General features: G+C 38.2%; 1 protein-coding gene across 2 annotated transcripts in view; it reads left to right on the top strand.

Annotated features, from left to right (window-relative positions):
- The window catches only part of LOC124632141 (tensin-like), a 49,819-nt gene extending 40,217 nt beyond the window's left edge, over positions 1-9,602 (top strand). For both annotated transcript variants that reach the window (XM_047166829.1, XM_047166828.1), the window contains exons 3-8: positions 5,191-5,276; positions 5,897-6,115; positions 6,457-6,624; positions 7,857-7,998; positions 8,459-8,626; positions 8,925-9,602. In XM_047166829.1, the coding sequence (XP_047022785.1) occupies positions 5,191-5,276; positions 5,897-6,115; positions 6,457-6,624; positions 7,857-7,998; positions 8,459-8,626; positions 8,925-9,146 (1,005 nt within the window). In that variant the 3' untranslated portion in view covers positions 9,147-9,602. The remainder of the gene's footprint in view (positions 1-5,190; positions 5,277-5,896; positions 6,116-6,456; positions 6,625-7,856; positions 7,999-8,458; positions 8,627-8,924) is intronic.
- Positions 9,603-11,405: the final 1,803 nt, after the last annotated feature.

The following is an 11,405-nucleotide window of genomic DNA, read 5'->3' on the forward strand; positions in this document are numbered from 1 at the left end:
ATGATTTAATACCACGAACTAAAATAGTACCAAAGCTAGCGTCCGTGGTACAAAGGGCCGACAGAAAGCCTAGAAATTAATTACCCAGTAATAAAACACTTAAAATATTCGGGCAAGTGAAATAAATCGAGCCGCGTACGAACGATAAAAACAGGCATTATAAAGATAAAGAAATAATTGCTCGGAACAGTCGTTAATTGTGCGCCGATCGTAAAAATGCTGAAACTTGGCGATCGCTTGTTAGGGCTTGTCCACGTTCAGGCGAGCTAATTTTAATTTATTACCATTAGCCTTAATTGCGATTATACGCTATCTTCATTAAATAAATTATGCTATATTATGAGCTTTCAGAACGATATCCTTAAAACAAAAGAATACGCAGACGACCTTACGCCGAGGGTAGACAAATCATAAGAAGTTATTGTCTGGTGATTGCGCAACGTCGCGTGCTCGCACGAACGCACCACTATCAGCTATCTCAGGTCGTAAGCTCGCTGGAGTTTCTTCAATACGCGTACACAATGTTCCCAGTTAAAGTACGTAATTGTTTATTTCTTCAAACGGCTACAAATTACATTTTATCCTTGAGAAACAATCCAGTAGCAGCTTTTACGAATTCTTATTGTTTTCTTGCGGTTTCGCCTGCGTCTCAGGAGAAAAGTAGCATAAAACCTTCTTTGATAAATGGGCCAGTTAAGTATCACAATAACTGAATTTAAGGATCTTTAGTTACTAAAGTCAACACGCTCAAACTAACAGAGCCTTCGTATTTATTAAATAAAATAAAGTATAGGTTTTCTCATGTTTTTGTAATGAATCCGTTCAATTACTTTTTGAAACTCAATCACGTCCGTGGACGGGCAACTTAATGATTAATGAATCCATTAAATAATATTCAAAACTCCCATCAACCCCCAACGAATACGCTCAACAGATGGTAAAGCAATAATATTAATATACACTAACAAACAACTAATGAAATTATGAGGGTGATCTAATGCTATTAAGGTTTCACACACATTAGTGCGGAGGGAGAGGGTCCGGAGAGGGTCCGGCGCTTGAGATGTCATCAATTGGCCATCATTCGATACGTTTATAGCTCTTATATGATCGGTAAATAAGGAAAGCTTGGCACTAATTACAGTTGGTTTGACCGGATGTTATAGTTGTTGGATTAGATACTGCTGAGGATGTTTGTAACTTCTCCCATTCAATAACCCGTTTGATGAACCAGACTTTAAATTAAGCTTGAACAGCAAAGTTTATAGTCTTTTTACTGTTACTCACTATATTCGGCATTTCCGACATCTATGAATGAAAGTTCCAACGCGGAGCGCTCTCACTTAACTATTCGTGAGGAACATTCCTGCTCACATTATTGCCATTCTAAAGTCGTCCAATTCCCTTTAGCGCCGTGCCTCCATTCCTATTTGATTCGGCCATAAAGCGAGTCCACGAGGAGGTGCACACAACCACTAAAGTTTTACGTGTGAGCATTTACCGGAGTGCACCCGGAACATGGCGTCTTCCTTTAAATATTTTATACGGACGTGTGTCGGCTCGTAAGCAGTTCTACAGATACGAGTTTTCGACAATTTGAATACGGGAATTCTGTATTTTATTTCTTTTGACAATATATTTTTTTTTCCGTGTGAAATTTTGCTTATCCAAATGCACTGCAATTTACTTCTAATCACCATGTTTACGTCTTGCTCTAAGTTAATAACTCTTGCAGAATTTGTATTTACTTACTTATAGCAAACGACTATCCGTAGTCTCTTTATTTGGTCCCAATTTTACCTATATTTTGTATATGTTTTTTTTCAACACAGACTTAGCTAGTGCAATGTCTCCAGGGTGTGATGCGTTGTGTGCAGTTCCCCAAAGCGTGCAACCGTGCCAGTTAGTCCGACATTCTGTTTAGTCGAGAGCTGCACGTTTTGTTTGACTCTGAATTGGGTCACCAGGATATCTGCTCTGTGTTGTGTAGCATTGTTGTAAATACATTGTGGTTGGATATATTATTTATTTTCGCCTTCCTTGAAGTACCTAATGTAATCAATTTATTTTGGAGTCAGCATGACTTTTCTTAGAATCATTCCTCCTTTTCAGTTGCGTTCTTGCACTTCCATAGGTTTGGTTATTGAAACATTAGTGGTAATTCACCTATTTTTGTGTGTTTCTCAAAAATGTTGGCCTACTTAAACTTAATAGCTGGTTTTATTTCTGTTTTGTCATTTATCTCGCAGGGCTTGTGACCTCCATCCCAGTTTTACGAGTCTCCGTTGGTTAGGCTGAATTGCGATCAGGCTCCGTAAAATTCCACAATCAAACTATGATGTTCGGCTGGGGACTGGCTTCCTATGTCTGAGGTTTAAGTCAACGACCCTTAAAACTTCTTACTGTTTACCTCCTTAGACGTACTTAAATAGTCTAGGCCATCTTGTTGCCTATGCTTGTATACTGGTTAGAAGGAACAGGTACTTGAATTGTTTTGTTTTTCTTTGCATTAGGTATAGCATATTCGAAAATTAACTTTTAAATAAATAAATTAGATTTTGGATAAGTGAAGACAATACAATACTTGAGTGGTTCTGAATTTGAGATTATACACTTAATTGTTCATCGAAGTCACTGAATTTAATATGGGGGTAGATTTAGCGAATAACTTATTGTTTCGTGATGCTATAAATTTTGAGCGAGATCGCTAAATTGTGCCGATGAAGCCCAGAGCGTCTCAGTAACAATAGGGACATTAATTACTTAATGTGAGTTGAACAATAATCGCGGACTTGTTGAGTCGCTACAGTCTGCGGCTTATTACATTAATTGTGATTTAAACGTCTTTGTCTTAGCACAATGGCGGCACTTAAGGGCTTCTACAGACAGACACACTTGCAATAAAGGGTCTTCTCTTAGGTAATGGTTCTAAGAACACAAATTATTAATGTTATGATGGATCACAGATTCATAAATAATACGAAAATGTCAGATGAACAATAGACATAACTTATTCATGGATTTGCATAAAAACAAATTAATAAATAAGGATATCGTTCCAACCGGTATAAACATGACAATGAAATTAATTTATGCGTTGCCCAAACAAAACATTTTTAGGTCGACATGTGAACGTTAAACAAGGAGCGGATACCGGAATCACAACATAGTTTATTTGTGGCAGCCGCCGGGATGTGTGACGTCACGCACAAACACAACCCTATCAACATTCTTCACGTATTTACTCAGGATTGAGTTTTACGAGTGTTGCTACTTCAGTAGATTATAATTAAGTTACAAGGTGCACGGTCAAAGCAGATTCTTCTATTTTCTTTTTAAAGTGAATACTAAGTGAAGGTTAATGAATACTTAGTAAGAAAATGTTTTTCTTATTATTCAAGGTCAGTTTTCACGTTTTGTGTTGTTTTCTCAAAGGTGTTTTTTCGTACTGGGATTGAACCATTATTTTTTTCTTACTTTTTAAGGGCAAAGTTTTGTCATTAACCTTTTAAAACAAACAGTTACAGAACCTTTTGGAATAATTTAGATATTAAATAATCTTTTAAAAGGTTCTCCATTGTCTTAAAATTGATTTACGTGGGGACGGTAATTATAACGGTAAGGTAACGATGTTTGTTTATCATGGGATACTAGGAAAGCTTTGAATAAACTCAGTGTACTCCACGTAATGTCTTGTAATGGATGATAATGGAGTTTTAAAATATATTATCTTATCTTTTAATATTAGGTATGAAAAGGTCAAGTGGTTTAGGAGGGTTGTAGAGGGTAATCTGAATACCTTATATACATTTCTGATATTCTTTGGCCTTAGAGCAAGTAACGTTATGTAAATATCATAAGCCATATTTTATCCTAGTATGGCAAATTAAGGTCAAGGTATAACGGAAACAAAGCAAATACAAATAATTTCAAGCCAAAAGTCCACGAAGAAAACTTGCAGGTATTGAACGTTGATATTCATCAGCAAAACGATTGAAAAGATTCATGCTAATCAGCTACATTGTAAGATCTGTAAGACTTGTTCGGTTTTTATCGAGACGTGTCAAGTAATTTCCTTAGAACGAGGAAACAGCTACAATTTCAATTCATTGTACAATAGTGCATTAGGCGCACATGAATATAAGTCAGTATTTACTTCAGTCGTAATAGCCTGTTGAGTGCGGTCGCCATAGCAACGGTATGAATAAGAGCAGTAATGTGCGGTAATGTGGCGTAATGTCGTGATACAGATACCTGCGGCATTGCAAATGTGTAGCTGATATTACAATACCAGAAGTACCAGTTATAGAACGATACTGTGAGATGAACGAACTATAGAAGTCTATAACGATGGTGCTAAACTGCTAATGTACGGCTGCGGGCCGATTACAAATTCGGAAAGCTAACTTTGGGAAAATTTCTATCAGAACATTTTTGATCTGTCATTATGGGTAAAATAAAAGTACTGAAATGCCGTGTAATGCGGAGCAATTTACAGAGGCTGAAAATGAACTTTTTGATAATATAATTTCTAATTTTCTCTTCAATGCTCATTTGCAGTGGAACTTCTTTCCATAATTTTGTGTTCTAACATTCTTTGGTCGGAATGCGGTTATATCGAGCTGTAATCAAGTGGGGCTATTGAAACTCCTATTGTATTGAGTTATCTGTCGCTAAACGACCTTCGTTTGCGGCCTTTCGTCTGTCAGCAGTAAATGTGTTGCCTGATACCGGTAATCATAGTGCACTGATTAATATTTCCGTAAAAGTTGCATTTCGATTTAAAATTGGGCAACGGATAGTAATTGATAGCTGTAAAATATCGAGCTATAATTCAGAAGTCGTAAATTATTTTGTAAGTTGTCTAGCAATTATCGGCGTTTAGATTATAAAATAATGTGCAGTAAATCCAGGTACTATAAAGTGTTCTGTACTAATAATCATAGATCTAAAGTTTTCTTGTAAATGATGTTTTGTTTTTCAAAAGAACGTTACGTTTAGTTTGAATACCGTCTTCCCGTGAACACTACAAACCTTTTAACTTAGTTACACTTTGGTGAACATCACTTACACATTCGGAACCTCTTCGTTCAGTAATCCTCTTACGTCGAAAGACATGCTTTTCTTATCAGAATGACAGTTAGTATACACTATATAATAATGATATGTTATATTGTTGTGTTGTTACAGAGTAAGGAGTTGAGCGGCAGCGACTGTGGCATGGTGCGCGCGCCCGACTCGCTGCCAGGCCTCACGCACCACTATTGTAGCGACAGGTAACCTTTCTTCTCTATATATTTGTCCATATACTTCTATTTGTATCTGTCCAAGTTTCTGACTGTAGAAGAAAAAAAAATCAAAGTACCTGAGGCCGTATGATTTTTCAAACCCGCCCGACGTCTGTGAAAGATGTAAAAATTGGTAAAAAGCTACGGACTATTGCTGCAAGCTTAGTAAAATATGTAAAGTCCAAAAATATCGCTTTGAAATTTTCGGCTGTATGACCTAAATATAGGTGTTGCAGTAACATATTTTGTAGGTTTCTATGCGGCACAGGTATGACACCGTGTGCTGCCCTGCACTGTAAAGTCGTTTCATATTACATGAACTCTAGTGCAACGCTATAAAAACTTGAAGCTAATATGTTCAATATTTTGTGAAGTTATTAAGGTTAGTTTAAGTTTTAGAGTGGTTGGCCAGAGTGAGGTCAATAATTTTTCGTCTCTTCGATAAGATTATTTCAGAACTTCAACATGAAACTTAATAAAACTCCTAACCTAAATGAACTGCTTTCCAAAGGAACATAGAAGGCAGGAACATGGAAGGATCATGCACTTGTTGTAGTATTATGAAACGGAGATAATAAACAATAAAACCTTTTATTCTCGTACTGCAGGTCTCCAGCGAAATGCAACATAATGGGAGTATCGAAGCTGGTGAACGAGCCGAGCCCCAGCAGCTCGGAGGAGTCGAACTCGCCGACGGAGCTGAACTGCTACCGGCGGCTGGGCGAGCGGCCGCCGCTCATGAAGCGCCTCGCCATGGGGCTCAGCGGCGCGCTGCTGCAGCCCGAGGACGACGACTCCACGCCGCTCGTCGCCGACACACCCACCACGTCAGTACCCAACGAATTGAGACTGTGTTGTTATAGGTCTAACGATGAGAAGCCTTTGCCATGTTTCCACTTTCCATTGACCAAGGTACTTGTAATACCACAAGCACTGAATGCACTTAGAATGGTCTTTATGAGCAACGATACAAATCAAACAACCAAAAAGCATGCTACATCCTTGCTAATCGGTTCACCCACATTCAGCAGTGGAAACCGATAACCTGCAAGTGATCGGGAGTTATTTAATTCAATGGCAATATCAAGAAAGGAGTGATGAGTTCAGTGTCCAGTTTCAGCAAGCTCTTATCTCTTGGTCTTTTCACCATTCCTGTTATCATCTTCAGGCCCACGAACCTGCCGCTGTGCATGAACGGCGGGTACATAAACGAGGCGTCGGAGTCAGAGGCGCGAGCGCGGGAGGCGCCGCCCGCCGTGCCCGCCGCGCCGCGCCGGCAGGACTTGCTGCCAGAGCTCGACGCTGACTTCAGAAGGTGTACCAATATGAAGAATAGGTGGGTACTTTCTGTTAGGATTGGATGGAACAGGGTCTGGGCCAGGGTAATGGTCAGGGATTGGTTGCTTCGACAAAGTTTGGGATGTCAAAAGCCTAATCGTGATAGGTCTAAATAAACTGCGAAAGCTCTGGAACTTCAGTTATTACATAATTAGAACAAAGTTGTTAAATCATCATTAATGATTAAAGCGTGAATAAAATGTTAAATCGAATTTAAATAAATATGATTTGAACCTCTTGTAGTCCCTCTGAATCACAGTTCAACTCACTTAATTTATCACGACAGTTCTTTTAAGAAACGAAAGTAGAACAGATTTAGGTATTCGTTTTGAATTTTCAACAATTAACCGTTGAATTGAATTACAAGTCCGAATAAATCGAATATTTCAAAAAATGACTGCGAATAAATTCCCAATTGACACTCCGGTGCAGAAGTTTTCAAGTTGCACGGTACACTTTATAAAATCTATTCCGCAGATTTAAAATATCCCGTAACGAGAGCCGCGGAGCTGGGACCATTCTATTTACTTTTTGCTTTTAAAAAAGTTCTTTATTAAATTACCGCGATGATAGCGGCTTAATGGAAACTGGGTCACGACTTTTCATTCTTGCGAATGAATGTGCTCCCAACAATATTTTATTTTAAATATTTTCAGCACAAAGAACAGGCAAATGACATCACAACTTTTTGTTGGCTGCAACTTGTTAATGTGAATTTTGTGAAAGACCAAAATGAGTTTTTGAGTGTTTGGTTTTGATAATGAGAGTAAATACATTTCTTTAGCTACACTTTCTTCTTTTTTTTGAATGAAATTTATTTATCTTTGTGGAGTAAATATTCTGTTCTGAATACAATACGGTCTTTTACAATAATATATGTAGTTACTTTTTTGCTTACGGTCTCGGTATCCGTTCATAGAGAGCGTTGTATCACTATTTTTCTCTTTCTAATGAGAGATGAGAATCTTTGGAAAAATGGTTTACTGATATACGGCTATATTAAGTAAAATCTATATAGCTGCTGTGGCATAAAGAATCTCAAGGGAGATCATGTGACTGGAAAACGCAGAGTAAGACGGTGGTCAACAAGGTGGTTGATCGATCTGATCGGCCATGGGCGCAAGCTGCTTAGAGGAGGCCAATGTTCAGTAGTGCTTGCGTACTTCTTGTAAAAAGAACTAGACGTATTTTTAGTTGTACTATTAACAGTGATTCTGTAATATTTCGCAGTGAGTCGGTGACGTGCAGCCGCACGACGTCGTCGTCGTCGGGCGCGTCTTCGTGCGGCGGCGCGCCCGCGCACTGCGCCGTGCCGCGCGCCGAGCCCGAGCTGCGACACGCGCCATGGTTCCAGCACGGCATTCCTAGAGAGGTAACATTAAGCCTTTTTTTAGAAGGCTGATTTTACATAATATGCTTCCATGTGTCTTTGTTTTGTGCTTTGAATGTTCGGAACTTCTGCTGATAGCGTCATTGTTTCCTCGAGCATTCTTCGTTCATATGTCCTTCTATTCACTCAGTTCATACTTAAATGTATTGTGTTCATAATTATATGATTATTGTAGTATTTCTTGTACCTACTGTAAGAAAACAATTGTGTATCTGAAAAGAGTGATAATGGAATTTCTTGTCGGCCCTTTTTCATGAGATCTACTCTTTGGAACCGTGCAGCAAGCTTGATATTTTGAAAGAGTTTATATAAGCCTTTTAAACATTAAGTAATTTGTATTGGAGTTTCTCACGGGTTTTTGTTTCGATACTATTTTAAGGCATTAAAGGCTCTCGATCTCGTAAGAAGTTGATAATCAGTATTGTACTGTTAACGTTCACAGATAGCACTGGAAGTGTTAGGCGCGGCGCCGGTGGGCGCGTTCCTGGTGCGCGGCAGCACGACACAAGCCGGCTGCTTCGCGCTGTCGCTGCGCGTGCCGCGGGACTTCACGCGCGCCGGCATCGCGCACTACCTCATACTCAGGACGCCCAAGGGATACAAGATTAAGGTATACACTACACATGTTTTTGTTGATGTAAGTTTTTAATATCTTTTAGATGGGAACTAATTTTGAACAAAGGTCTGTTTTCATCAAACAAGGCTATGCTGTCAGCGTTTGAGATACTACGTTCCAAATTAACTAGAATGAAAACGCTGATCGGCATAATTTTTGCTTACTTAAAATACTTTTTAATCGTTTAACATTTGGAGTGGATTGAACAACAACTATGTTGTTAGTTAAGGAAAGAATTATCAAACATTTTTGCTGGAATGATTGCTAATCTATAAAACGTTTCCAATTGCAGGGTTTCACAAAAGAGTTCTCGTCCCTAATGGCGCTGGTGACGCACCACAGCGTGATGCCGGAGCTGCTGCCGGTGCCGCTGCGGCTCGCGCGCAGCCCGCGCGCGGCGGCGCGGCGCGACCACGCCGACCTGGACGCGCTGCACGCGCCGCACGCGCCGCCGCCGCCGCACCGCGCGCCCGCCGCGCACCAGCACCACTTCCTAGCGCAGCTCGATGTCTAACACTGAAAAGATAGCTTCTAAAAACCTAGCCTAGGGTGCCCTGGTATTTCTGATTCGCCATTACACATAATATTGTACTACAGTTCGTATGTATCTCCGGTGAAATTAGTTGAAAGAATGAGCATAATTTTTAACTGGGAATCTGAAAAAATATTCAACCAAATCTATGCATATTATGTTCCGAGGTTGTAAACCTAATTGCATGAGAGTTACACTGCGGCTGAGTGTGTGGTATGATGCAACTGTGCATATTATGCAGATTAGCTTAAAGAACAATCGCATATCTGTGGCTTCGATCAATATTCCATACTTAATTCAATGCATAAAAGTATTGTCAACGATTTCACCTGATCACACAGTGATAAAACAATATGGAAAGACACTAAAGTAATAACTTTACACTGTTAACAAAAACATGGTGAAAAAGTTAATAGTTAAACGCACATAGATTTAATACCGAAATCACAATAACTCATTTAATATAAACACTACAATGATAATATCTTCGTATTCAAATAACTATTCACTGTTATATTAAAGTCAAAAATATAAAAGATTTCTATATCATTGAGTAAAGAAATTATCTAAAATAGTCATGTTTAAGGAGTCATTAAATTATTGTATGTTGTCTAGTAACTGTTGGTAAGTTCTCTTTTGTAAGAATAATGTGATAAATATCATACTTAGGACGTGTATGCAAATGTAAAAAAGGTATATTTGTAAAAATAAAATGTGTATATGGATTGTAATTATTAGAAGATTCGTGTCATAATCATAGTTTATATTATAGCTATAGAGAAAGAAATGCGCATTGTTTGAGTTATAACGTGACAACGATGTTATACTAATTAGACATGGAATGATACAGAAGGTATCCTGATATTTTACTTTAGAAGCATTTTATGAGTGATACATATTATTATACCTACTATACCTATTGCACAACATTTTATCAATACAAATATTGATTAAGTTTCAAGAAAAATATCCAGAGATACTCTATAACTTGGTTAACTTCATACTATACCCATTACATGGATTAAATATAAATAATGCCGGGACACCTTTTCACACACGGTTGGTTAGCCCCATGGTAAGTTATTAATTAACTTGTGTTATGGGTGCTAACACAACTGATACACTACATATAGCTACACATATACATATTTATAAATACATATTGTAACACCCAGACCATGGCCAACAAGCATGCTCATCACACAAATGTCGACCGAACCGGGAATCGAACATCGGACCTCAGATTCGGCAGTCCGGCTTGTTGACCATTGCGCCATAGAGGTCGTCTTTGGTCGTCTACTTGGTTTAACATCGTTGTCACGGATTTCCAACTAGTTTGCGCTTGAGTTACGTTAACGTTGTGTAGGTATGTTCTAGTCTAATGAGATGTACAGATGTGTGCGCACGGTTTGTTTCACGAATAATACCACACATGTTATAATTAGTTCTACTAGATCGAGTAATGTGTTATTTATGTTTTGTGTTGTTGACACCACGGATTCGTGTATTTATCAACTTAATAATGCGCACAAAGAAAATTACACCAATAATTAAAAGCTGTTCCCTTTAATAATTATTCTTTAAACATCTTCGTCACTATCATATCTGTTTCTAGCAATATTTAATTGATAGTACAATTAACACGTATTATTCCATCTTATAATCATTATGCATTACACCCTTTATTTACTGCAATTTATGTAGAAATACGTGGTGTGAACAATAAGAGAATATTTGCAATAATGTAAGAGTGATGAAGGGCGCGACGCCCGCCGGTGTATATTGTAAACAAGTTGCCTTTTAGCGAGTACACTACGGCTTCGCAGGTCTGATCTACAGACATACAGAAAACATTCAAATATAACATACTGAACGACAGTTCACGACAAATAACTTCGGAATTCTAGATATTAGTCATTTTTGTCCTCGTGCATTTGTCCCAACAGATCTTAATAAGCAAAGCTTGCTTGTCCGAAGTTGGCCAATATTGACTTCACTCAAAATAGCCAAAAATTATAAACAAAATACTTCAGCGCATTCGTGAGGCGTCAAAATTATAACTTCAGAATTGCAAAATTATTTGGTGCGAACTGAATTTTTTTTGATAAATAAAAAGCTCTCCTGCTTCTTGTGGTTCAACACGGTATTAAAAAAATGTTAAACAAAATCATAACTGGCTAAGAGCATATAAGTCTGTCTGCATGTCTGTAGGTCACACAAAATGTTGATTGTTATACACTG

This window comes from Helicoverpa zea, chromosome 7 (genome assembly GCF_022581195.2).
Source record: "Helicoverpa zea isolate HzStark_Cry1AcR chromosome 7, ilHelZeax1.1, whole genome shotgun sequence".
Classification (NCBI taxonomy): Eukaryota; Metazoa; Arthropoda; class Insecta; order Lepidoptera; family Noctuidae; genus Helicoverpa; species Helicoverpa zea.